Source organism: Bos indicus x Bos taurus, chromosome 9, assembly GCF_003369695.1.
Source record: "Bos indicus x Bos taurus breed Angus x Brahman F1 hybrid chromosome 9, Bos_hybrid_MaternalHap_v2.0, whole genome shotgun sequence".
In the NCBI taxonomy this organism is placed as follows: Eukaryota; Metazoa; Chordata; class Mammalia; order Artiodactyla; family Bovidae; genus Bos; species Bos indicus x Bos taurus.
The window spans coordinates 95,237,938-95,264,126 of NC_040084.1; the positions used below are offsets into that span (position 1 = coordinate 95,237,938).

At 41.4% G+C, this 26,189-nt stretch overlaps 1 protein-coding gene across 4 annotated transcripts in view; it reads left to right on the plus strand.

Annotated features, from left to right (window-relative positions):
* Positions 1–26,189, plus strand: part of TULP4 (tubby like protein 4) — a 199,192-nt gene that overhangs the window by 137,874 nt on the left and 35,129 nt on the right. For all 4 annotated transcript variants that reach the window (XM_027551944.1, XM_027551945.1, XM_027551946.1 and 1 more), the window contains one exon: positions 3,558–3,719. In XM_027551944.1, the coding sequence (XP_027407745.1) occupies positions 3,558–3,719 (162 nt within the window). The remainder of the gene's footprint in view (positions 1–3,557; positions 3,720–26,189) is intronic.

The window sequence follows — 26,189 nt, forward strand, 5'->3', positions numbered from 1 at the left end:
GCAAGACTTGAGTAAGAGAAAGAAAGATAAAACCTAAAATAATTTTATGAATGAAAAGTTGAACATAACTATAGATAAGGTAGAGATTACAAGGTAATCAAAGGTAAATAAAAGATGCGTACATAATTCAGTAAGGGGAAGAAAAGTCTTGTTTTAAGTTGAAGTATGATACCATACAACATTATATTGATTTCAGATGTACAACATAAAGATTCAGTTTTTGTATCTATTGGGAAATGATCACCACAGTAAGTCTAGTTGACATACTGGGAATAGTCTTTTTGACAAATGGTGCAGAAAATCTGAATATCTGTACTGAAAATTTAAAAAGTAGAACCTTGATTCTTACCATATACTCTGTGCAGAAATTAACTTCTAAATGAAACATAGATATAAATGTAAAAGCATATGCTTCTGGAATGCCAGACCACTTTACCTGTCTCCTGAGAAATCTGTATGCAGATCAAGAGGCAACAATTAGAACCAAACTTCAAACAAATGACTGGTTTAGAATTGGGAAAGGAGTACGACAAGGCTGTGTATTGTCACCCTTAACTTCTGTGCAGAGTACATCATGCGAAATGCTGGGCTGGATGAATCTCAAACTGGAATCAAGATTGCCAGGAGAAGTATCAGCAGCCTCAGATATGCAAATGATACCACCCTAATGGCAGAGAATGAAGAGGAACTAAAGAGCCTCTGATGAGCGTGAAAGAGGAGAGTGAAAAAGCTGGCTTAAAACTCAACATTCAAAAAACTAAGATCTTGGCATCCAGTCTCACCACTTCATGGCAAATAAAAGGGGAATAAGTGGAAGCAGTGACAGATTTTATTTTCTTCGGCTCCAAAATCACTGTGGACAGTGACTACAGCCATGAAATTACAAGTCACTTTCTCCTTGGGAGGAAAGCTATGACAAACCTAGACAGCATATTAAAAAGCAGATACATCAGTTTGCTGACAAAGGTCCATATAGTCAAAGCTGTGGTTTTTCCAATAGTCATGGACATGAGAGTTGGACCATAAAGAAGCCTGAGCGCTACAGAATGATGCTTTCGAACTGTGGTGCTGGAGAAGACTCTTAAGTGTCCCTTGGACAACAAGGAGATCAAACCAGTCAATCCTAAAGGAAATAAACCCTGAATATTCATTGGAAGGACTGATGCTGAAGCTGAAGCTCCAATACTTTGGCCACCTGATGCAAAGAGCTGACTCCTTTGAAAAGACTCTGATGCTGGGAAAATTTGAAGGCAAAAGGAGAAGAGGGTAGCAGAGAATGAAATTGTAGATAGCAGCACTGATTCAATGGACATGAATTTGAGCAAACTCCGGAAGGTGAAGGAGAGAGGAGCCTGGCATGCTTCAGTTCTTGAGGTCGAAGAGAGTCAGACACAACTTACCGACTAAATAACACTTCTGGAAAACTTGGGTTTGCAGTGTTGGGTTATGTAAAGGTTTCTTGGATTGGATACAAAAAACCTGAAACATAAGAGAGAAAACTTGACATTGGACTTCATCAAAATTTAAAACTTTTACTTTTTGAAAGAGACTGATAAGAAAATGAAAAGGCAAGGTACAGAGTGGGGGGAATTTCTTGAAGCATATATTCTGATAGAGGATTGTATCTAGAATTTTTACATCAAAGTAAAGTAAAAGACACATGTATATGTGTGTGAATGTATGTATGTGTGTGTATTTACATATGTATGTATATATTTATAATAGGTAAACATGAACAGATATACAAATATATATGGCAGGGAAAGTGAACAGGTAGGGTCTAAAAGACGATGTGCAAATAATCAAGAAGCACATGAAATGACGCTCAGCATATTAGTCATTCGGGAATTAAATTAAAATTAAAAACAGTGTCCTACCACTATATACCTAGCATAGCTAAAATAAAAGACGCAGCATCAAGTGTTGGTGAGGTGTGGACCTACTCGCTCACACTGCTAATGGGAGTGTAAGATGGTTTATCCACTTTGGAAAAGTTTGGTAATTTCTTATGCATTTAAACATACACTTACGTTTGACCCAGCAATTAATTCCGTTCCTAGGTATTTACTCGAGAAAAAATGAAACCATATGTCTACAAAAAGTCTTGCACATGAATCTTCACAGCAGTTTTGTAAAATAACCCAATGCTGGAAACAACCCCAAATACCCATCAATTTGGAGAAATGAATAAGTGGTGGCACATTTATGCAATAGAATATTGCTCATCTATAAAAAGGAATGAACTACTGGTGCACACAAGAGTTCAGAATACTCTCAAAGTTACTACTCTCAGTAAAACCAGTCATAAACAAACGTGAGCATACTGTGTGCTTCTGTTCATGCAAAGTTCCTAGAATAAACAGCTAGTGACAGAAATTAGATCATTGGTTGCCTCAGACCAAGGGTGAGGGTAGGGAATTGACTGCCAAAGGGAGCTTCATTACATATAAATTATAGCTCAGTAAAGTTGGTATTTAAAAGAATAGTGAGTACTATCAACAACTACTTGCCAAGAGTTTTGAAAACTTAAATGAACTTACATATTCCTGAAAATATTTTGTAATAGAATTGACTGAAAAAGAAGTAAAAAGCTTGAAAGTTTGACTGGTGCTAACACTATTAAATAAAGTGAAGCAATGGTTAAAAATCTTCCCATAGAAAAGTGCAGAGCCAGATGGTTTCACAGGCATGTTCCACTGGCCTTTGAGGCAACAGGTCAGGCTGGTTTATACAAATTCTTCCCAGCCATGGAAGAAAAGGGACTACCGTCCATCTCAAACTGAGAGGTCAGCATAACCCTAATCAATTCAAACAAAGACATTAAAAAAAAAATCATGAGTTTGACTCACTCCTGTATATAGATGTAGATGTAGAAATTCCAAACACATAAGCAAGTCAACTTCAGCTTCAAAGGGCAATACTTTATCTCCAGGTTGGGCTTTTTGTAGCTATGCAGGATGGCATAAAACTGAGAAGTAATTTACTGTAGTAATAGATTAAGAGAAAAAAACGTGTGGTCATTTGAATAAATGCATTTGATAGAACTCAACACACGAGTATAAGTAATGTTTTCTGGTTAGATTATTTCTCATTTTGATTGTGGGAATGTTAGCAAGACTGAGAAACATATGATCAGAAACCATCCATAACCTTTGCTTTCTTGATAAGTGACCAAGAGACATTGATGGAGAATCTATTAATATAATGGGGAGGCCATAGACCAAACAGTGTTTAAATGCAAGGATGCTGGGACACAGCCCTGGGACGGTCTTGGCTCTGCCACTGGCCACTCTGTAAGACCAGGGAGGAGTTATATGTCCTCTGTGGGAGGTATTATCATGGGCTTGATGAAGTAACGTGTGTGTGAAGCCCTTAGCATGCACTGGCGTATGCTTTCCAAACAGTGTCTTTTATATATTACTGTTAAAATACATACAACGTAGTATAGTGTCTGTTTAAGGCCATCTTGATTTTAGCCAAAGGCTCAGGTAATGCCTACAGATAGTGCTTTCCCTTTCAGATTACAAGCTGACTCCTTTTGTCTGTGTGTCCCAAAGGTGAGCGATTTCACGTGGAGCCACGATGGGACGCAAGCACTGATCTCATATCGAGATGGGTTTGTCCTGGTTGGTTCTGTCAGTGGACAAAGACACTGGTCATCTGAGATCAACTTGGAAAGTCAGATCACCTGTGGCATATGGACACCTGACGACCAGCAGGTAACACCTCTTGCACGCGATGTGTCACGTTCAAACCGCGTGAGCTGAGGGGGAAAGGCAGTAAGTATTAACACAGGGAGAGGGTGGGGAAGAGCCACCTCAAAAGGCTCGTGAAGAGTCACAAAGGAAAAGAGCACTGAGCTTGCCCAAGTAACAACCGACACAAAAATTTTGTGTGAACCATAGATTGAGGAAATAATATTCCCCGTCAGTATTGTAAACAGAGTTAAGAATGTAATTATACAAAATACTCATACAAAAGTATTTTAAAGTCTACAGAAAGAGCCAATTAATAAATGGATAATGGACATAAATTATTCACAAAAGAGGTTCAGCTTGTCAGTAATCATGGTGTTCCCACCATGTATGTGTTCTGGGGGAAAAAAGCACAATTATACAGTGAGGGTATATTTCCACTTATTAACAGAAAAAGTGATATAGATGATTTTACTGATCATTCATAAGAGTTTAATTAAATACATATTTTCATTCATTGCCTGTAATAATATGCATTAGATCTTTGAGGAAGCAAAAATTTAATACAATTTTTAAGCAGGTCTTAAAAATTATCATCTGTTTTGATCTAGTAATATGCTTTAGGAATTTATCTAAAACAAAATGGGAAGAAAATAAAAGTTGTAGTCATTAAAGCATTTATGATAGTAAAAGTTTGGCAGCAGTCTGCTAGTATAAAAATGGTTAAGTAAACCGTGGTATAACCACTTGAAAGATCATATTGGAGTTCAGTAAGTTAGAGATTGTGGTTATAAAGATGATGTATAATCTAAAAGGGCTCTTGTGATATAGTGTTAAGAAAAAAGCCAGGATAACGAAATTGTATGTATGGTGTGAGTACCACATCATAAAACAACCAAAGGAAACTACCCATCTTGTAAAAAGAACTGGAAGGAAATTAATTAAAATGTCGCAAGGAGGTGGTAACTTTATGCCGATACGCCTCTGGGTCATTTTTAAAACCTGATTTCAAATTTTCCTTTAATGTGCCTATTTTATATTCATGATAAGACAATATATAATAACCTAATAAAATCATATATTGATTATTTACTTATTTTTTTAAGTAAAACCTTTGTAAATATAAAACTTGTGTTTTCCAAGTACAGCAGAATCCATTAAATGCCAGGACATTTCACACTCAAGATTTCAGTTTAATTTTGGTAAAGTATAATATGAAACCATAAATTTGGGGGGAACTTTTTTTTAATGAATTGCTTGCATGTAGTCACTGTGTATTTCATATTTACAGTTTTTTCAAGTAAAAATGTTCAATATTTTTTCCTCTTCTCAAAATTTGTGTTGTGAGAATTACAAAAGGTAGTCTGTTCTGAATTTCTGAGTCTCTTCCCTCACCCTCCCCTAGAGGCATCTGATTACCCAGTAGCATATGTGTGTTTCTCCGTGAAGCACTTGGGTTTATTTATCGAATTGGTTTATTTCTGTAGGCTTCTCCTGTCTCTGCTGTCTGCTCAGAAGCTGCGTCCGTGGCCCAGTGAGTGACCTTGCACACAGGCATTTAACCTCTCCCTGCTTCAGTTTCCTCCTCTGTGAAGAGGGGTGTGAATTATTTCCTGCCTAATTCCCAGGGCTTTTGTAATGACCAGATGAGGGAACACATGTGCAGGCACTTCAGACTATGTCAGAGGAAGTCTCGGCTTCACATTCTTCTCTCGCCTAGAGTGATGGAACCGTGAGGCTCCTGTCTCGGTCCCCCGTGAGCTGTGCCAACCATATGACCCCAGCAGACTGCACACCTGGAGTGTGACAGGCATGGGGCCTGGAGATGCGGGGGACACAGTGGGTGAGATGCCCGCTTGCCTTTGAGGGCCTTGGGCCACTCCAGGAGGCAGGCCCACAGGCGTCATGTGCTGCGTCCAGCGTGGTTGCTGAGGTAGCAGACAGCGTGGGCAGGATGGAGTGGAGATGGGCTGCGGCTTTGAAGCCCGGCTGAGGCCATGGACTTGGTTCCCTTGGCCGGTCGGCAGGACCTCAGAGCAGCTTTGCAGGTGGTTGGGCTCCTGGCCCACGCCTCAGTCTAGATGACTGTTTTTGTCGGTCTGTATTTGGAGCTAATGGATGAAGTTTCATTTGAGCAAAGTGGTCCATGGCCTTTCAAAAAATATTGCCGACCTTGGAGGAATTCAACACAGAGAAGAAATGAATGGATGCTCTGTGGGTCATGTTTGAACTGAAACATTCCTCCCTCTGTCTCGGTCATTCTTTCATATCTCTTGCTTGGTTTCAAAATTATTCATGGAAAAAGAGTATGAAGACAGTGTAGTGTTTGTAATGTAGTTAATAACCTTCTGTCTTTGATGTAAACAGCCTCTGGGATGCCCCCCCACCCCTCGCCACATCTTTCTTTTTTAATTTATGTTTTTGTTGCAGTATAATTGCTTTGCAGTGTTGGTTTCTGCTGGACAACAGCGTGAATCAACCACAAGTATACATATATCCCCTCCCTGTTGAGCCTCCCTCCACCCCCATCCCACCCCTCTGTGTCATCACAGGGCACCAGGCTGAGCCCCCTGTGCTGTGCAACAGCTTCCCACTAGCTATCTGTTTTACACATGGTCATGTATATATGTCATTGTTACTCTCTCATCTTGAGACAGTTCTGATTGTGATGCGATTCTAGGCTGCTTCCTGTTAACTCTTTAAAATACAAGCAGTACTGTTTTACAAACAAGTGATTTTGAGATCTAGTATTTTCCTATTTGTCATATATATATATATATTTTTTTTTTTTTTTCAGTTTTTTGAGGGGGTGGTCTGGGTGGGTTGACACTGTGGCTCTTCAGACATAAACATTTACAGATACGCAGCCAACTCGCATTGAGCCTTGGCCGAGTGTCGCTCACTGTCGGAGCCTTTCAGCTGGCTCTGGAGAACTTGAGGTGTGTCTCCATTAGGAAAGGTAGGCGTGCTGGCAGGCGATCCAGTCTGTGTCTCGGGTCAAACACCCCTCTCCTCAGAGGACACCGAGGATCTGTGCCCGCAAGAGCAGGACAGAGGAAAGAGCTTCAGACTTGGAGCTGACAAATTTAGGTTAAATGAAGAAAGAATTTTGTGGTCACAGTTTTGAGCAGAAAAGCACCAGAAGAAAACTCTCCCTAGTTTCCGCCCTTCCTGGGAGAACTGCAAGAAAGCAGCTCGCAGAACCAGTCCTCTGGGGCAGGGACCAGGGTTCTGCAGAGGACGTCTCAGGCTGGTGGCCTTGTCCCATTCTTGTCTCAGTTGCCCCTTCTCTGTCACAGCTCCCTCGAGAGGCATGTGATGGTCTGGGTGCGCCAACTGTGTTTGGCTTCTTTTAAGGGACCTCAGATGTCAAAGCCATGTGCTGGTGAGGCGAGTTAGCAACACGTGTTTCCACAGTCAGCGCAGACCCTGATCAAACAGGGCTTGTTCCGTCTCGGCGTTTGCGGTTTCCCTCCCCGAGCCAGTTGCCCTTCCCACTGGACCCAGTCCTGGACTGCTGGCCTATCCTGCCAGCTTCCCCCGATATCTTCTCAAGCTGCCTGCCCCCGGGCTCTGGGGTCTTGGAACATCTTCTCCCCGGGCTCCTCCCTTGGCTGAAGGTCATCTCCCAGCAGCCGCCCTGGGCTCCTGCACTCCTCTTCTCTTGCTGGGCTTCAGCCTCAGCCTTCCCCCGCTTTTCTCCTGCCCTCGGGGTAATTTCTTCTGCTGCCTCATGTGCATCTCTAACTTCCCAGCTCTGCTGTGCTCCCGTCTCCCTCTTGTCCTTTGCACCAAGCCCAGGCTGCCCACAGACCACACCCCACCCCGCCCCCCGCCGCTGGAATTCCACGTGGTCCGTGGTCCGTGCTCCGAGTCAGTCTCCACGCCCACCCTGCGCCTCTGTTGCTGATCATCTCCACACCAGGCGAGATTTGTGCTCAACTTTCCTTCTTCCTTTGTCTGTACCCTCTGCTTAGTCACTTAGCCCTATTGAGTCCACCTCCTGAATACCTTATTGCCAGGAATTATTTACTTGTATTGAAAAGTTACAGATGATTATTCTCAGGCTGACACCAGGGAAGATAGTTAAGGCTCCACATGCCTAAATTCTGGAGTAGGGCTGGTGGATTTGGGGGCTCCCACACCAGTACTCTTGCCTGGAAACTCCCATGGACAGAGGAGCCTGGTAGGCTGCAGTCCATGGGGTCGCACAGAGTCGGACACGACTGAGCGACTTCACTTTCACTTTTCACTCTCATGCATTGGAGAAGGAAATGGCAACCCACTCCAGTGTTCTTGCCTGGAGAATCCCAGGGTCGGGGGAGCCTGGTGGGCTGCCGTCTATGGGGTTGCACAGAGTCGGACACGACTGACGTGACTTAGCAACTTAGCAAGTTCTTCCCAACTCTCCTTGTCTATGACTTCTTCCCCGGGCTGATGTCTTCTGTTGTGTCCAGTGGCTGCTTCTGCCAGCCGGGCTGCCTTTTTCTTGGTTCATGTCCCGTGAGGGAATGAGTGGCTATTCAGTTCTTTGAAGTCACTAGAAAGTTCCCATTGGCCGCAGCAGTGGCTTGCACACCGGGTGTATTCCTCACAGAGTTGGGTGTGGCTGCCTTCCTGGGGCAGGGGGTGGCGGGGGCTCGGCGTGGGGGCGGGGAGGAGGCGGAGAACACCAGGAGGAGCCCAGGGCAGCCCCACCCCCATGAGTTTAGAGGTGATGTCAGGGTGTGACCCTGGTCCCTCTCTAGCTTCCCTTCCTGTTTTTACTTTTATTAAAGAGCTGTAGTTCTTAAAAGTCAAATAGTAGCGCTAGGTTTATAATTAATATTTTTTAAAAACACAAAACACAAGCTACCTTTCAGTTCCTGGTGCCATCCCTCCCGCTCCCAGGTTCCTGCTCCCGTGGTCACCACTTTTGCTTGTTTCCCTCCAGATTTCTGAGTGGTGGGCTTATTTGCCAGCTTGATGTTTTTCGGCCTCGGGTGTTCTCCACTGACTTCCTACCTGGGAGATGAGGACTTGGCTCTCCCCCTATTCCATGGCCGCCCACGCCCCCACCCCATCCCGCCCACCCAGCGTGCTCAGTCTTCCTGCTGAGGGCACACGTGACTCATCACAGAGCCAGGGTGGCATTGCCATCGTCATGCAGTCATTTGCTTTTTCCAGAATTAGTCAAATTGCCTGACTTATTTGCTTGGTTGTCAGTGTACCAATCACGAACTAATCCTTCCGCTCTCCAAACACTTGAAAGGCTCCTCTGAAGTGTTTCACTACCCCAAGCGGCACGTCTGACTCACTTGTTTCCTGGGCCCTCAGCCTGGACCGGTTGCTCTCGGCCTGCAGCACACCTGGAGCCTGAGCCCGTTCCTTCATCTCCCTCTGTTTATCTCGGACCAGCACCTGTATTTCTGTGGTTTGTCCCTTCATTTTGGTGGAACATGTCGTCAGTGTTGTGAATTTCAAGATGTGCTTTGTCTCTCTCACCGGTTTGGCTGGAACATGGTGGTCACTTTCCAACTCATCCTTTGCCTCCAAGGACTTGTCATAGCTCTGTGATATTTTCTTTTCGCTTTCAGGAAATCTTATTATTCAGGTGTCCTTTAGATTGATGATTTGATTTTAATTCTTTTCTCTCCCAGTTTCTTTTCTTTGCCTAATGTAATTTTCTAGGTGATGTGCTGAGCTATATACTCCAAGTTTTCTTTGACTTCGAAAAAATTAATGCTGTCACATTTTTAACTTTTTGGAGCTCTATTTTTGTTTTCTGATTAGATTATGATCTGTTCTTTTTAATATATATATATATATAATTCTTATTTCATGGAGGACAAAACAATGTGAGGATGTTGAGTTTTTGAAGTATTCTTCTGCATTCTTCATTGTCTTTCTTTTCTATGTTCTTTCTGGTTTGGTTTTGGCTTTTCTTTTTCATATTAGATGCTTTTCTCAAATGTGTGGTGATCCTTGGTTGTCCCCTCATATTTGTAATGTGGATGCTAAAAAGTAAAGCCTGGGGGGTGGGGTAGTGAGTGAACCTGTCCTTCTGCTTGGAAGACCCATCTGGACTTCAGAGTCTTGTACTATCTTCTCTACCATGGCAGTGTTGGAGGTTGGCTGCCTGTGGGCCTTACCTGGTGGCTGAACTGGACTCACTTTTATCATTGAATTGCTGGGTTTTTCACCATAGACCCCTGAGCTCTGTCTGCGCCTTCTGTTCAGCCCCTTCTGAGAGTAAGACGTGCACTCGTCTGCCTGGGAGGGGAGGAGATGCGGCGGTTTAGCCGTTCCTTTTCAAGACGTCAGCCAGTCCACTTTGGGAAGGTGAGGTGGAATCAGCTTTCTTCTGTGCTTTCCGCTGCAGGTTTGGGCTTCAGCTGGCTCTGGTCTGTTCTGTCGCTTACCATGTACCTGTCTGCTGTCCACTCTCTTAAGCGTTGACTTCTCTGTCTGCTGATTTACTGTCTCCAGTTCTCTGTGAGAGTTTTACACTCGTTAAACACAACTGTGTGGGTTTTGGGGAAGGTGTCAGTTCATCCTGCAAGCCCTCATGCATTTCCAGGCTTCTCTCTGCCCAGCTGCCTCCTTCACACTCGCCCTAGTGGACTAGTTTCCTGAGCTCACATGGCTTTTCTACCTTCACACAGGCTGTTCCTTCTGCCCTTGCCCCTCTTCTGTCCAGTCAGCTCCCCCGGCCTTGGCACCTGGGGATGATCCAGCCCTGGCCTCGCCTGAGGACTCTCTGTGTCTCCTCCCATCTTCGGGTGCCACACAGACATGAGAGGAATTCTTGGTTTACCCCACAGAGCCTGCCCTGGGGGGACCCTGCATACATTTTTTATCATAACTCTTTTACACAAAGTCTAATTTTTTGTTTTTTTCAAATCTATTGACACTTGTGTGGAATCTTTCATTAGTTAAGGCTGGTTGATTGTTGTTTTTTTTAGGTTCTGTGGTATCCCTTCTTTAGAAAACAGTTTGAATGAGGATCCTAATAACTGAATTCTTCCTCTTTCTCAAATCCCAAAACAGTTCCTGAATGTGATCATTGTTGGTTTAATCCTGATCCATGATATAGAAAATTCAACTCAGTGACAGGTATTAGCTGCTAGGATACTCTACCAAGAAAATCCATGTGGTTCCTTTGAGAGCACTCTTTGCAAGATTGTGCGTGTTTGTGTGCTCAGTCACATCTGACTCTGCGACCCTGTGGACTGCAGCCCACTGGGCTCCTCTGTCCGTGGGATTTCCCAGGCAAGAATACTGCAGTGGGTTGCCATTTCCGTCTCCAGGGGATCTTCCCGACCCAGGGATCGAACCCACATCTCTTGCGTCTCCTGAATTGGCCGGAGGATTCTTTACCATTGCGCCCCAGAGCCATGGTGTCAGGATTTTCAGAAGATTCAGTGTTCCCATTGCCTGGCATGTATCCCTGTGGTACTGCCCGAGGGCAGTGGGATAGGATTGATGGCATCTTCACAGACCACCCGCCCTCAGATTCTTTACCTCTTTTCTTCCTGTGTCATAGCTGGCCCCTCTATTTCCAGCTCTTTGATCTCTTCTCTATAGTAATGAGAACTCTTTTAATCCTGTGCCAACAGACTTTTCAGAGTTAATCTGGAATTCTCCTCTTTCCCCAGTGTGCCTAAGACCCCTATTCATTTTTTTAACTGTTACACGGGAGTTGTAAGTGAATGATGCACCACAGTTACTATATTGCAGACCTTGGTCTCCATGGTACGGGGGTGGGGGGAGGGGTGCACGGCCTCACTAGGATACTCAGTGTATAGTGCATAGTTGTTATTAATAGTTACTCTTCTTGTATGGAGGAGTGAAGTCAGGAACAACAGTTCACCATCCTGGTGACATCCCTCCCAATAAAAACTCATGATGAACATCCCAGAATTACATTTTAGGAAGTCTGTAGCCGCAGGAGGGAAACTCTAAGGCTCATTGCCTTCAATGAGGACACAAGTTAGCATTTTTAAAAAATCATGAAGGCAAGAACTTGCTTCATAAAATTCGGAACATTACTTTGTAGAGTTTATCCAGGCCATGACAGATACAAACTATGATTAAATTATTCTGCCAAGGTTATCCAGTGATGCTCGTGAACTTAGAAAACAGGAGAGCAATCCTTTACAATAGAAGGGAGAGAAGTAGAGTTATAAAAACAAATTTTCTGCTTCAAAGGATTTACAGACACAATCTTACAAGTGGAACCTATTCTTTCAGTATTATGCTTGACCTTCAATTATAAAAAATAACCACTAGTTTCTCCTTTGGAATGTTCTATTAGGAAAAAAAATATTTATCACATAACTGGAATATTCAAGTGTTTGCTACTGATGTTAATAGTCCTAATACAGGAACACTTCACTTTGTATACTAGATTTTAAAATGTAGGCGAACTGAGTTTTATAATTATACTTTTCCATGTAAGAGAATCTTTTCCTATTTAAAAGAATATTATGTAGAAATTGCCCTGTTTAGAAGGTAGTTTGATGTGAAGTGAGAATTCTTCACCTAATACATATTTGACTTTAGATTTCTATGAGTAATGTTTGTTTATATATTAAGTTTTTTAAAGGAGGTCTTAAATACTTTAACAGACCTAGTATTTTCTTAGACACTTTAAGCCATGATTTCAAATGAACTTGAAGTCCTCGTTGTGGGGTTGGTACATCCTAAACAGCCCCAAGAGAAGACTTAGCATTTTTTAGGTCTTAGCACATGTAGATATAAGAGGGGTGAAATCTTTGCCTCTGGCCTCCATCCTGAAGTTTTGTTGTTTTTAATCTAGAAAGAGAGAAGATTTCTTTTTGCTTCTGAATACAAATTGTAGATAGATCCCACTTCCTCTTAGCAGCTGAAAGTAAGTTTTTCACAAAACGTGGTCCCTCCTGATCTCTGCTGATGTGATCTGTGAGCCACCAGAATTTTTACAACAGTTTTAAATGCAGACAGTACCACGATGCGGACAACAACAGGAAAAATCACTAAAAGTGCCCTTTGTGCCTCTGTGACATCTATGAAATGAAAACTGGTTTTTCTGTACATAATTTGTAAGAAATATTGATATGACCTTTATTGCTCATTTGGAGTAGAGTCAGGACTTGAGTGATACAGCAAGATTATTCAAAGGGTATTTCAGTGCAGGATTAGTTTATTTAATTCTAATCATTTTAAAAACAAAATATTTAAATCATCAGTATACAACATCTTTTCAGAGATATTAATTGATTAAAAAGGAACTGTTATGATACTGCTGCTGCTGCTGCTGCTGCTAAGTCGCTTCAGTCGTGTCCGACTCTGTGCGACCCCATAGATGGCAGCCCACCAGGCTCCCCGTGAAAGTGAAAAGTGAAAGTGAAGTCGCTCAGTCGTGTCTGACTCCTAGCGACCCCATGGACTGCAGCCTACCAGGCTCCTCCGTCCATGGAATTTTCCAGGCAAGAGTACTGGAGTGGGTTGCCATTGCCTTCTCCGATTATGATACTAACATGTGCTTAAAACTTTAGTGCATTAGTCAGTGGAAAAAAATAACTATTCATTTAATTTTGAAATGTAAGGTAGCCTGGTAGGCTACAGTCCATGGGATCGCAAAGAGTCGGGTACAACTGAGCGACTTTCTCTCTTTCTTTCTAAGGTTATGAAGTACCAGCATACAAGTCAAGTAGATTTGCCCACTCCTTCAAAGTATTCCAAGTAATAAATGATTCTATAGGGTTTTTTAATTCGATAATTTTTAAACCAGATTATAAAAAATTCAGTAACATCAAAAATAGAAACAAAGAACATATATTTATGACATTTGCTATATCCTTTATTTTTTTTCTGTGCTGTATTTAAGGCAGATCCCAGATCACATGTCCTCTCACCCATACTTACTTCAAAATAAATCTCTTCAAAATGTGGATTTCCTGCCATAATCACAGTGCTGTTATCTGTCACAACCACCTCTTTACTTTGAAAAAGGTTCTTGTCAGATTAAAGTAAATGATTTGTCTGGGTCTTGGATTGACTGTGGCTTTAAAGGAGGACATCTGTTGTGTCCAGGAGATGGGTATTTATTCTCAAGTGTCTCTGTGTCTTGTACTGTAAGATCAAAAGTGGTTTATAAAGGAAACTTTAAAAACCAACATAAATCTTTACATTCTCAGCTAAAAATGTGATGTTGCCACCATATTTTCATAAATGAAAAGTAATTTACTGATATCTGACGCATAAGAAATGACTGTCTCATAGGTGAGACCCACTCATTAACAGGGGGAAAGCCAGACTTAATAAAACCAAAATAAAAGGAATCACAATTTGGTATTTGCAAGGAGTTTCTTGTTCACTGTAAGAAAACGTTTTCCTCTGCCGGCTGTGTTAGTGCTGGTTTGAGGGATGAGCCTGCACCTAGCCCCTTCAGTAGTAATCATGGGAGCTCTATAGGCCTTAGATTTCCTGTGAAGACTTGGAAGCCATTGTGCTAACTCAATGAAAGAAGCACATGGAAATCTCTCTCACACAAGCTCTGGTACTTAAATTATTTATTGCTATTACTATTTTTAATCCACAGACTCACTAGAGTAATTACTCAGTGAACCAGTCTTACTCTGGAGAAGAGACCCTCGATGGAGAGTGGACTATAAGCAGGTTAAAGGCCCTGGGGAGTAGAGATCCTGCCTACTTGTGGAAACATAACTTTGATATTAGATTTAATCTGACCAGTAAAAAAAGTGATTCTCCTCCCTCCCTTCCCATTCGATTTTCCCATGACTTTTTAGTGGTGCATATACTAAAAAAAGTACTGTAAAAGGGAAGCTCATCTTTATTTTAAGCCCTGAACTGAACACGTATAGAAATGACTCTTACCAAAAACATGCAAGGAGGATGTAAGTAATAATTAAGGAAAATAATGGAAACATACACAGGAAAGGAAATCAGGAGATGGCCGCCACCCTTTATGGCTATCTTTGTACTACTGTTAATACTGTTTAAAGTTTTTTGGATTTTGCTTGTGTGTATGTGTGTTGTAGATATCCTATTGAGTGCTTCATAGGAGAAAATAGTATTTTTTTAGCAAAAATAGGCCAAACTACTGTGTACTATTTTGTGCTGTTTTGGTTGAGTGACACTGGCAACTAAGATGTTTAAAAATTAAGATGCTCTTTGTTATCTCTGAACTCAGATCATTGAAGAATTACTGTATAGAACACTCAGTATAGGTGAATTTAAAATACACTAAATAAAAACTTTCTTGAAATTTTTTAAGTTAAGAGTGAAAGATGGGAGGCAGTTATTTGTGTACGCTGGCTCTTATTAAATACATCACCTAAAGATTATGTTCAACATAAGTGATGTTAGCAGAATGGCAGAATAGCAAGCTCTGGAACCTCCTTTCTTCAACATACATACCAAATCAATAATATACTGACCAATTCCCTTTGTGAGAAATCCAGAAGCTAGTTGAGAGGCTTTTGTACCCCTAATGTGTTATGAAACTGCCACATCAGAGCTGGTAGAAAAACTTGATTTGCCATAATCACTAAGTGCCATATAATTGGGAGAAAAACCCCAGCTTCAAGCTCTCCCTGGGAAGAGAAGGAAAGAACTGGATCATATGTCTGATGTTTTGATTTTTTTCTGGGTGTGGCCTAAGCCACTGGCTTCTATCTTACCTGTCTCAAAGGGCTGATGGAACACCAGGGGCCGCTGAGAAAAAAGATGACAGTTTGAACTAGCATACTCAACACAGCCCCTTCTCCTGGCCCAATACAGAGTGAGCTGGTGAGGAAGTCCCAGATTTCAGCTACTATGTTAAAAGCAGTGGGTAGGAAAGAGTTGGACCGTGTATCCAGTGTTCAGATTTCTTTAGGGCTGCCCAGGGGACTGGCTTTTGAATTTGAGCACTGACAGGACCCAGCATAGTCCATACATCTTGGGTCACTCTGAACAAAGATGGTGGTTTGGACTAGTATGATGGTTGGAGCAACTTCCGGAGTCACTAAACAGGCGGAGCAGTGAGAGTCTTCTTTTTCACAAGCCTAGTCCAGGAAAATTGGGAGAAGTGGTAATTTTGTCTGATGCACAGACACCAACATAGAGAGTCAAGAAAAATTAAGAAACAGGGAAATAAGTCCCAAAGGTATAAGATAAATCTCCAGAAACTGACCCCAGTGAAATGGAGACATAAAATTTACCTGACAGAGAATTCACAATAGCAGTCATAAAGATGCTCAGTGAGTTAAAGAGAAAATGCATGAACCAAGTGAGACTTCCAAATGTTTTTAAAGTGTTTTTTTAATTAGAAATTAAGTAGCTGATGTGTATGATAACTGAAATGAAAAAATACACTGGAGGGTTTCAGCAGCAGATTAAATGAAGCAGTGGAAATAATCAGCAAACTTGAAGATGGATCATTGGAAATTATTTAATCAAAGGAGAAAAAAAAAGTGAAAGCATGAAGAAAACTTGAGAGACTTGTGGGATACCATTACATGGACCAATATATGTATTATGGGAGTCTCAGAAGAAAAGAGAGAGAAAGGGGCAGACTGTTTACCCAAAGAAATAATTGCTGAAAACTCTCCAAATCTGAGGAATAGACATACAGATTCAGTGATCCTCATGGTTCCCAAATAAGATGAACTTAGAGAAGTACAGACCAACACACATAATCAGGCCGTCAAAAGTCCAAAGACAAAGCAGATTTTAAAATCGGCAAGAAAAAAAGCAACTTGTCTCGTGTAAGGAGAACTCCATAAAGCTATTAGTGAACTTTTCAGTAGGAACCTTGCAGTCCAGAAGGGGATGTGACTGTATATTCAAAATGCTAAGTGAAAAAACTACCAATCAAGAATACCTTGCAAAACTGTACTTCAAAAGTGATAGAGAGATAAAGGCTTTCCCAGACACACAGAAGCTAAAGTAGTTCATCACCATCACTGCAGATGGTGACTGCAGCCATGAAATTAAAAGACGCTTACTCCTTGGAAGGAAAGTTATGACCAACCTAGATAGCATATTCAAAAGCAAAGACATCACTTTGCCAACAAAGGTCCAGCTAGTCAAGGCTATGGTTTTTCCACTGGTCATGTATGGATGTGAAAGTTGGACTGTGAAGAAAGCTGAGTGCCGAAGAATTGATGCCTTTGAACTGTGGTGTTGGAGAAGACTCTTGAGAGTCCCTTGGACTGCAAGGAGATCCAACCAGTCCATTCTGAAGGAGATCAGTCCTGGGTGTCCTTTGGAAGGACTGATACTAAAGCTGAAATGCCAATATTTTGGCCACCTCATTCGAAGAGTTGACTGATTGGAAAAGACTCTGATGCTGGGAGGGATTGGAGGCAGGAGGAGAAGGGGATGACAGAGGATGAGAGGGCTGGATGGCATCACCGACTTGATGGACATGAGTTTGAGTGAACTCCGGGAGTTGGTGATGGACAGGGAGGCCTGGCGTGCTGCCATTCATGGGGTCGCAAAGAGTCAGACAGGACTGAGCAACTGAACTGAACTGAACTGATAACGCTTTTAGATATAATAAAACTTAAAAGATAAATATTAAAAATGACTGTGTCAATGAATACACAATGTAAAAATATACAAATTGTGACATCAGTAACATAAAATACAGTGGAATGAAATAATTAGAAGTAGAGTTTTTTATGCAACTATAGTTGTTAGGAGTTTAATAAAATAGACTGACATTAGCTATAATTTCTTTCATATAAGCTCCATGTGAACAAAGAAAATACTTCTAGATGATATGAAAAAGAAGAAATCCAAGCATATGAATATAAAAAAAATTTCAATGAAACACAAAGTAAGATAGCAAGAGAGGAAAAGAGGGACAAACGAACTAAAAGATTGACAGAAAATAGTTAACAAGATAGTAATAATAAGTCCTTCCCTATTAATAATGACTTTAAATTTAAATGAATTAAACTCCCTAATAAAAAGATACAAAGTAACCAGACTGCTGAAGAAAAACAAAAATAAGATCCAACTATATGCTTCCTGTAGGAGATTCACTTCAGGTTGAAGATCATATATAGGCTGAAAGTGAAGAGATGGAAAAAGATATTCCATGCAAATAATGACCAAAAGAACAAAGATGACTATATCACACAGAATAGATGTTAAGCACTGTCACAAGAGATAAGAAAAAACATAAAGGCAAAAGGGTCAACTTACCAGTAAGAAATAACAATTATAAATATATATGCGTGCACTAGTAGAGCACCTAAATATATAGAACACTCAATTATTATATAAAGCAAACACTGACACAAGTGAAAGGACAAATACTAGAAATATTAAGGTTGGTGAGAAGGTAATTGCGATTTTGGACCATGAATTTGAAATCATCATAACTAAGCTGAAACATGTATATTAATCAAAATAGGAACCATTACAATCAACACATTTTTACCAATGAGAAATAAGTTTCTTTATTACTGTAGCATAAAAATTCATGCTTCAGGATTCAGCAAACTCTTGGAAAGCATTTTCTGCCTCCTGGTTGTGGAGGTATTTTCCCTGAAAAAGATTGTCAAGATGCTTGAAGAAGTGCTAGTAGGTTGGCGAGAGATCAGGTGAATAGAGTAAATGAGGCAAACTTGATAGCCCAATTCATTCAACTTTTGAAGCATTAGTTGTGCAACATGTGGTCGGGTGTTGTCATGGAGAATTGGACTCATTCTGTTGACCAGTGCTGGCTGCAGGCCTTGAAGTTTGGTGCATCTCATTCATTTGCTGAGCATACTTCTCAGATGTAATGGTTTCACTGGGACTCAGAAATCTGCAGTGGATCAGACTGGCAGCAGACCACCAAACAATGATTATGACCTTTTTTGGGTGCAAGTTGGCTTTAGGAAGTACTTTCGAGCTTCTTAGTTAGCCCCTGAGATGGTCATCACTGGTTGTCATGTAAAATGACACATTTCACCACATGTCATAATCCAGTTGAGAAATGGTTCATTGTTGTGTAAAATAAGAGGAGACAACACTTCAATACAACAGTACTTTTTTAAATTTTGGGTCAGCTCATGAGGCACCCAAGTATGAGCTTACGGACTGTAGCTTGCCAGGCTCATCTCTCCACGGGATTCTCCAGGCAAGAACACTGAAGTTGGTTGCCATGCCCTTCTCCAGGGACCGAACCCACGTCTCTTATGGTTCCTGCACTGGCAAGTGGGTTCTTTACAACTAGCGCCACCTGGGAACCCCTTCACCTTTCCAGTTTGCTTCAAACGCCTAATGCCTGTAGAATGGTCGACATTGAGTTCTTCAGCAACTTCTTGTGTAGTTGTAAGAGGATCAGCTTCAGTGATTCTCTCAGTTGGTCGTTGTCAACTTCCAATGACCAGCCACTGCTCTCCTCATCGTCAGGGCTCTTGTCTCCTTTTGCATAGCTTCTTGACTCACCACTGCATTGTACATCCGTTAGCAGTTCCTGGGCCAGATGTGTTGTTGATATTGTGAGTTGTCTCTGCTGCTTTACTACCCATTTTGAACTTGAATAAGAAAATTGCTCAAATTTGCTTTTGGTCTAACATCATTTCCCTAGTCTAAATAAATATAAAACAAACAGCAAGTCATTAGCAAAAAAATAAAGTGAAAAATGCACATTAAGATGATGTATAACATAACCACATTTAAGAATGTATTTTAATATCAAACAGCAAAGTTCAACAACGCAAAACCACAATTAACTTCTGCAGCAATCTAAACAGACAGCAATCCAGTAACATAGAAGACTTCACTGTCACTCTCAATACTAGATAGAACATACAGATGGAAAATCCATAGAGAAACAGTGCCCTTTGACAACTCTATAAACCAAGTAGACCTAACAGATATGTGTGTTTTTTTAATTTCAAACACTACATCAAGTTTGTTTTAATAATTATATACGTGGTATAATATGTCACATGCTGCTTCCAGCAGTTCTTTGGTGCTCAGCTTTCTTTATGGTCCAGCTCTCACATCCATACATGACTACTGGAAAAACCATAGCTTTGACTAGATGGACCTTTGTCAGCAATGTAATGTCTCTGCTTTTTAATATACTGTTGTTGTATCATATGGTAGTTCTATTTTTAACTTTTTAAGGAACCTCCATCAGTGTTCTCCATAGTGGCTATACCAATTTACATTCCGAACAACAGTATAGGAAGGTTCCCTTTTCTCCACACCTTCTCCAGCATTTATTCTTTGTAGATTTTTAAAATTTTTATTTATTTGTTTAGTTCTGACTGTGCTGAGTCTTCACTGCTGCGCAAGGCTCTTCTCTAGTTGTGGCGAGCGGGCTGCTCTCTAGCTGCGATGCGTGGGCTTCTCACTGTGGCTTCCCTGTTGCAGAGCACAGACAGGCTCTAGGGTGTGCGGTCTTCAGTAGTTACGGCACATGGGTGGCATAGTTGCGTCTCCCAGGCTCTAGAGCACAGGTTCAGTACTTGGGGCACACGGGCTTAGCTGCTCCGCAGCTTATGGGGTCTTCCCTGATCAGGGCTTGAACCCATGTCTCCTGCGTCGGCAGGCAGATTCATCACTGAGCCACCAGGTAGGTCCTGTTTGTAGATTTTTTGATGATGGCCTTTCTGACTACATACCTCATTGTAGTTTTGATTTGCATTTCTCTAAAAACGATGTTGAATGTCTTTTCATGTGCCTCTTGGCCCTCTGTATGTCTGTATGTCTTCCTTGAAGAAACATCTGTTTAGATCCTCTGCCCATTTTTTGATTGGGTTGTTTGGTTTCTTGGATATTGGGCTGCACACGCTATTTGTAAATTTTGGAGATTAATCCGTTGTTGGTTGCATCATTTTCTCCCATTCTGTAGGTTGTCTTTTCATTTTGCTTGTGATTTCCTTTGCTATGCAAAAGCTTTGTAATTAGGTCCCACTTGTTTATTTTTGTTTTATTTCCATTACCCTAGGAGCTGAGTTGAAAAAGTTACTACTATCATTTATGTCAGTGTTCTGCCTGTTTTCCTCTAAAAGCTTTATAGTATTGGGGACCAACGCCAGATGAAGACACTGTAAGGAAAGAAAATTACAGACCAATATCCCTGATGAACATAGATGCAAAAATCCACAACAAAATACTAGCAAACTGAGTGAAACAGCTCATTAAAAGAATCTCACACAACAGTCAAGTGGGATTTATCCCTGGGATAACAAGATGTTCACCATATAAAAATCAATCACTGTGATACACTCATTAGCAAAATACAGGGTAAGAACCATATGGTCATCTCAGTAGATGCAGACAAAGCATTTGACAAGATTCAGCACCCCGCCTCCCTCCTCTTCCCCTCTCCCATTCTCCCTTTAAGATGCCCCGTCATGTCTGCACAAGTGGAAGTTGAGATCAGCTCCTTGTCCTGCAGTAGTGATTCCTGGATAAAATCTGATCTTGCCTCCCTGACTGGTGTTGGCTTCACTGACCTTCGACAGCAGCCACAGGCGCTGTTGGGCCCGCCCACATCACTGCGCACCCTGACCTCTTCTGTTGAGTCACAAGGTTTTCAGTTTCCTCAGACCAGGAAATCATTTCCTTTTAGCCCTTTTGTTAAGGAAGTTTATTAGTAGCCACAGGAAAAAATGACTATTTCTACATAATGAGAAATGTATTTAGGTATTTATTGAAAGAGTTGGAGCCTTTTGAAACAGGAAAGGATTTGAGAACTCATCTAATACAACTTTTTTTAGATGAAGATGAGAACAGTACTCAGGAAGGCAAATGATCAATTCAAAGTGACATAAGTAGTTAGGAATCAAAACAGAACCAGACCCCTAGCAAGCCAACTCCCAATTCTGAGTTCTTTGCAAAGGAAAGCGTGTTTTGCCAGTAGACTTAAGACGATCTTCAGCAAACAGGCCCAGCACATTTCATCCAGCTCCAGAGATCTGATAATGGAGCTGTATTCCTGAACCTTTTCTCTGTACTTCATTCCATGTGTACTTAAGTATATTTCAATAGCATACTCACATGGTATATAATCCTAAATGTTCAAAAGGATATATGATGAAAAGTTCCCTTTCTCCCCACTACCCCCAGCCACCCTCTTCTGTCCCCAGAGGTGATCGGTGTTTCCAGTTACGTGTGTGTCCTTCCAGAGGTATCCTAGGTAAATGTGTTTTTAAATTACTCCTGTAGTCAGACTGTTCCCCTCCACTCCCCAGAAATAATATGTAGGTGTCTTAAAAGGATGAATAAACTTTAAAATGGAACCTGAAAGATTTGGGGAAGAATGTTATAGCAATGAAAATTATTTAATGTTAAATTCAGTACCTGAGGTGGATAGACTATTTCCTTCTCTGAAAATCTTTAAACATAGAGTAGGTGCTCTTCTTTATAGGTTAGTTTATAAGCAGTTATCCTGCAGTGAGGAGATGAAATGACTTCAAAATTACATGTTTAGCCCAAAGATACAAATTTTTATTATAGCTGTTTTGGGCTAGATTTCTTTCCCATGTTTATCAGAATAAGTCTTAAAATGCCTGTTTTAGAAATGATTATTAGAATCAATTGTGAAGTTATATTTTATCCTTTTTTTTGAACCAGGAAATACTCTGTTAATCAATTGAGCAATTCTGTCCTTTACAACTGTCTGATGTCAGTGGCTGAAAAAATACTGAAAAATATTAGTCACAAAATGCTCAAATCTGGCCTTGAAGCACATTTGAAAGCTAGTGTTTTGAAGCTGACAGGATGGTCTTTCAGAACAAAAGTGTTACTTCAGTGCATCTCAGGACAGAATATTCCTGCCAAGGAGCAAAGGGACGTTACTATGCTTCCCTCCCCTCCTCCCTCCATGGCCGTGCATGACACTTGACACTGCACTTGACACCAGGTGCAGGCCTCTCTCAGAGGTATTGTGGGTTTGGTTTCAGACCATTGCACTACAGTGAATCAGTTACATTTTTTGGTTTCCCAGTGCATACAAAAATTATGTTTATACTATACTGTAGTCTATTAAAAGTATGCAATAGCATTATGTCTAAAATAAAAAAATGTATATCCTTTAATTTTAAAATACTTTATTGCTAAAAAGAAAAATGCTATCATCTGAGCAAGTGGTAATCTTTTTGTTGGTGGAGGGCCTTGTCTCAGTGTTGATGGTTGCTGACTGCTCAGGGTGGTGGTTGCTAAATGCGGGGGTGGCTGTGGCCATTTCTAAAATGAGACAGCAGTGAAGCTTGCCACATTAATCGGCTCTTCCTTGCAGGAACCATTTCCCTGTAGCATGCAGTGCTATGTTTGATAGCTTTCTATACAGAGGGGAACTTTCAAAATCAGACAGTTCCCACAAACCCTGCTTTATCAACTAAGTTTATGTCATATTCTAGAGCCTTTGTTGTCATTTAAATAATCAAGTTTACCATCTTACATGGACCTGGTTTCCCAAAAGAATTACAATAGTAATATCAGAGGTCACTGGTCACAGATCACCATGACAAATATAATAATGAAAAAGTTTGAAATACTGTGAGAATTATCAAAATATTACACAGATACACAAAGTAACCAAATCGTGTTGGAAAAACAGCATAGAGAGACTAGCTTGATGCAGGGTTGCTACAAACCTTTAGTTTAAAAAAAAATACAATATATGCAAAGTATAATAAAATGAGGTATGCCTGCAGTCGGGATTTGTAATAACTTTATCATCCTCTCCCCAGCTTTAAATCACAAAAGCAAATAAATGGGAAAAATCAACTCCTTTTGTGACTAGTTTGTATGCTACTCGTTGAACTCTACTGCATTTACAGAAGCATATATTTTTATAGTTGAAATTTCCTAACATGGTCTTTATTCAAGAATGTAGATGAGGACCAGTCTCCAGAGATAAAGGTACTGATGATACATCATCACTGGTTGCAAAACATGAATCTTTTGAATGATTTTCTGTCTTCTTCCTGCGGCTTAGTTCATTTTAAATTGCTGGTGATAATTGTGTTACATTTTAAAATGATTACATCTAAAAATAGTTTAGAATGGAGAGATTATATGTGGATACCATAATTTTTAAAAAACATTGCAATGGTATTAAACACTGCCCTGAAGCAGTGTCCCGTGTCCAGAGGGACAGCCATTGAACCCAAGGGCTGGCAGGTTTCTACCATCTTTGGTTCTTAGTGTACATATTACAGAGGGAGCATTATTCCCACCCCTCGGTGAAGCCTGCAGTCCAACAGAAATAGTAAGGAAAATATGAGACAGAAATTTAAATTATCTATAACTAAAAGTGTTTTGGAGGCCAGTTTTATGGGAAAATTTGAGCATTGATCTAGTTAAAAGAAGAAAAGAAAGAAGCTGTTCATGTGTAGGAAAACTTGGGCAAAGGCTAAAGCTTTGGGCAGAAATGCATTTACTGAGAGTCCCTGAGCGTCCACTGGTGACTGGCAGCAGGTGAGAGCCTATGGCCGCAGACCTGCCCTCGGGAAGCTCATGGTGCCACAGAAACAGAGTACTGTGGGGACCATGGCTAGAGTGAGGACAAGTCTGTGTGGTGGGTCTCAAAAGCCTTGACAAGTGATGTCTGAATCCCTGTTACATACCAGACCCCGTACCGGACACCGGAGATAAAGCACAAACCACAGTCTCTGCCGGCAGAGGACCTGCTGTGTGTGTTGGCCCGGGGGACAGACGAGGTCATGCACCTCATCGGGGACAGGTTGACTCTGACGGGCCTGGCCTTTAACACATCTGGGGGTCAGAGGCTGGCAGGCAGTTGGAGTGTGTGAGTCTGGAGCTTAGGGGAATGGCCTGGACAGGGACCAAGCCAGGCCATGGACATGACTGTGACCTCCTAGAGAGGGGAAAGGGTCTGGGCCAAGCCTAAAGGAGGAGACCGAGCCTGGGCAAGAGGAGCCAGACCAGTCTGTCCAGAGCCCCAGAAGCAGGGAGGAGAGGCTGCAGAGAGTGATGCCTTTGCCCATATGTGTATTCATTATTGTTTAGACTTTGCTGTCTTGTTCCTTTGAAGTCCTTGGCTTGGAGAAGCTTTATCTATTTCAAAGTGATGAGGCATTTAAAGAACTTGTAATAGAGGAGATCTTCAGAAATCTGATTTTACATCACATCAGTGTTCTTCAGTTATCTGACATACTTGTTCCAAAACAGAGTAACTTCCTCTGTCGCTGCTTGACAGCTCAAGCGTCAGGGATGCCTTTTTCCTTCTCCCTGATCTTAACAGTGCATTAACTTCCAAGAGAGCTGCAGTCGGAGTTGATTAATGTTGGGGAATTTGGAGGCTGGTTCTCTTGTCCTCTTTTGCTTTAGTGTGATGTTGAACACTGAAAACTCATTAAGCCACCAGTCCTTCATTCAGGAACTAGATGGTGTCTGTTCTCCAAAATGGAAAAATGTGTTACTCAAACAATGCTTCATTTCCTCCCTCCCTTCACAGAGGCTGCTGTGTGTCCTCTGAGGACAGGCCCTGGGGAGAGCGCAGTGAGAGCAGACACAGTCCATGTCCTCAAAAGCTTATGTCTAGCACGGAAGTCAGACAGATCAGATAGCCACACAGTAAGACACAAGAATAGTGAGGATCGCCATGCCAGCGGAGACTGGGAACTACAGTGGAAGGGCCCAGGGAGCTTGTTTGGGATTGATAAACATTTTAATTCTGGGTACTTGAGAAGAATAACTGTTTGCTGTTGGCTGCTCATGAGCTATGTTTATGAGAAACAAAGTCATAACTGTGAAATAACCCCTTCACACGCTCCCAGGTATAACGCTGCCCTTGAGACGTGCTTGAACAAGTGAGTGAGGATGTGGGAAGCGGAGAATAAAAGCTTGCGTCCTGGGATGTCACTTTAGAGGGCTGCCCATACATCTTCCTCCTCTGAAATATGCAAATTGTAGTTGAAATTATAAGAGGTCGTGTTCCATCTTCATCTGCACTGCGGACTGCTCACGAGACACCTGCCGGGTCTGCCACCCCCTGCCCACGTCTCATGAGGTCCTTGTGGGCATGCTGGTGGATACTCATTTTCAATGCTGGCAGCCAAGAATTCAGCTTTTCCTAAAATGACTTTTACTGTGTTCCTAGTACAACTTATCTCTTTTTCCTGTAAGCAGCATTCAGTAATGATTCATCACCAGCCCTGAAGGAAAACTGTTTCAGCTTTCCTTTTTTTTTTCTTACTTTCCAGTCATTAAAATGTAGCTCATGTATAAAGGAATATTTGATGGACAATTGGTTTATCTCAACAGCTCTGTAAATTCTGTCAGCTTATTACTGCTTAAATGAAATATATCTTCTTTTGCAATTAGTCTTTCTTAATCATCTGGATTTATGTCCTAAGATTGCCTTCTGATTGTCACTGACTTTAACTCTCTCATGTAACCATAAATACTTATTTAATGTCCACTGTACCCACAGCTCTTGTTAGGTCCAAAAGCTCCATGTCAGAATCTTAAAAGCAGAAAGAGGCATGGACCTAAAGAGTCTTAAATAACTTTCCCTTTATGTAAATCCTGGTCTTTCTAGGT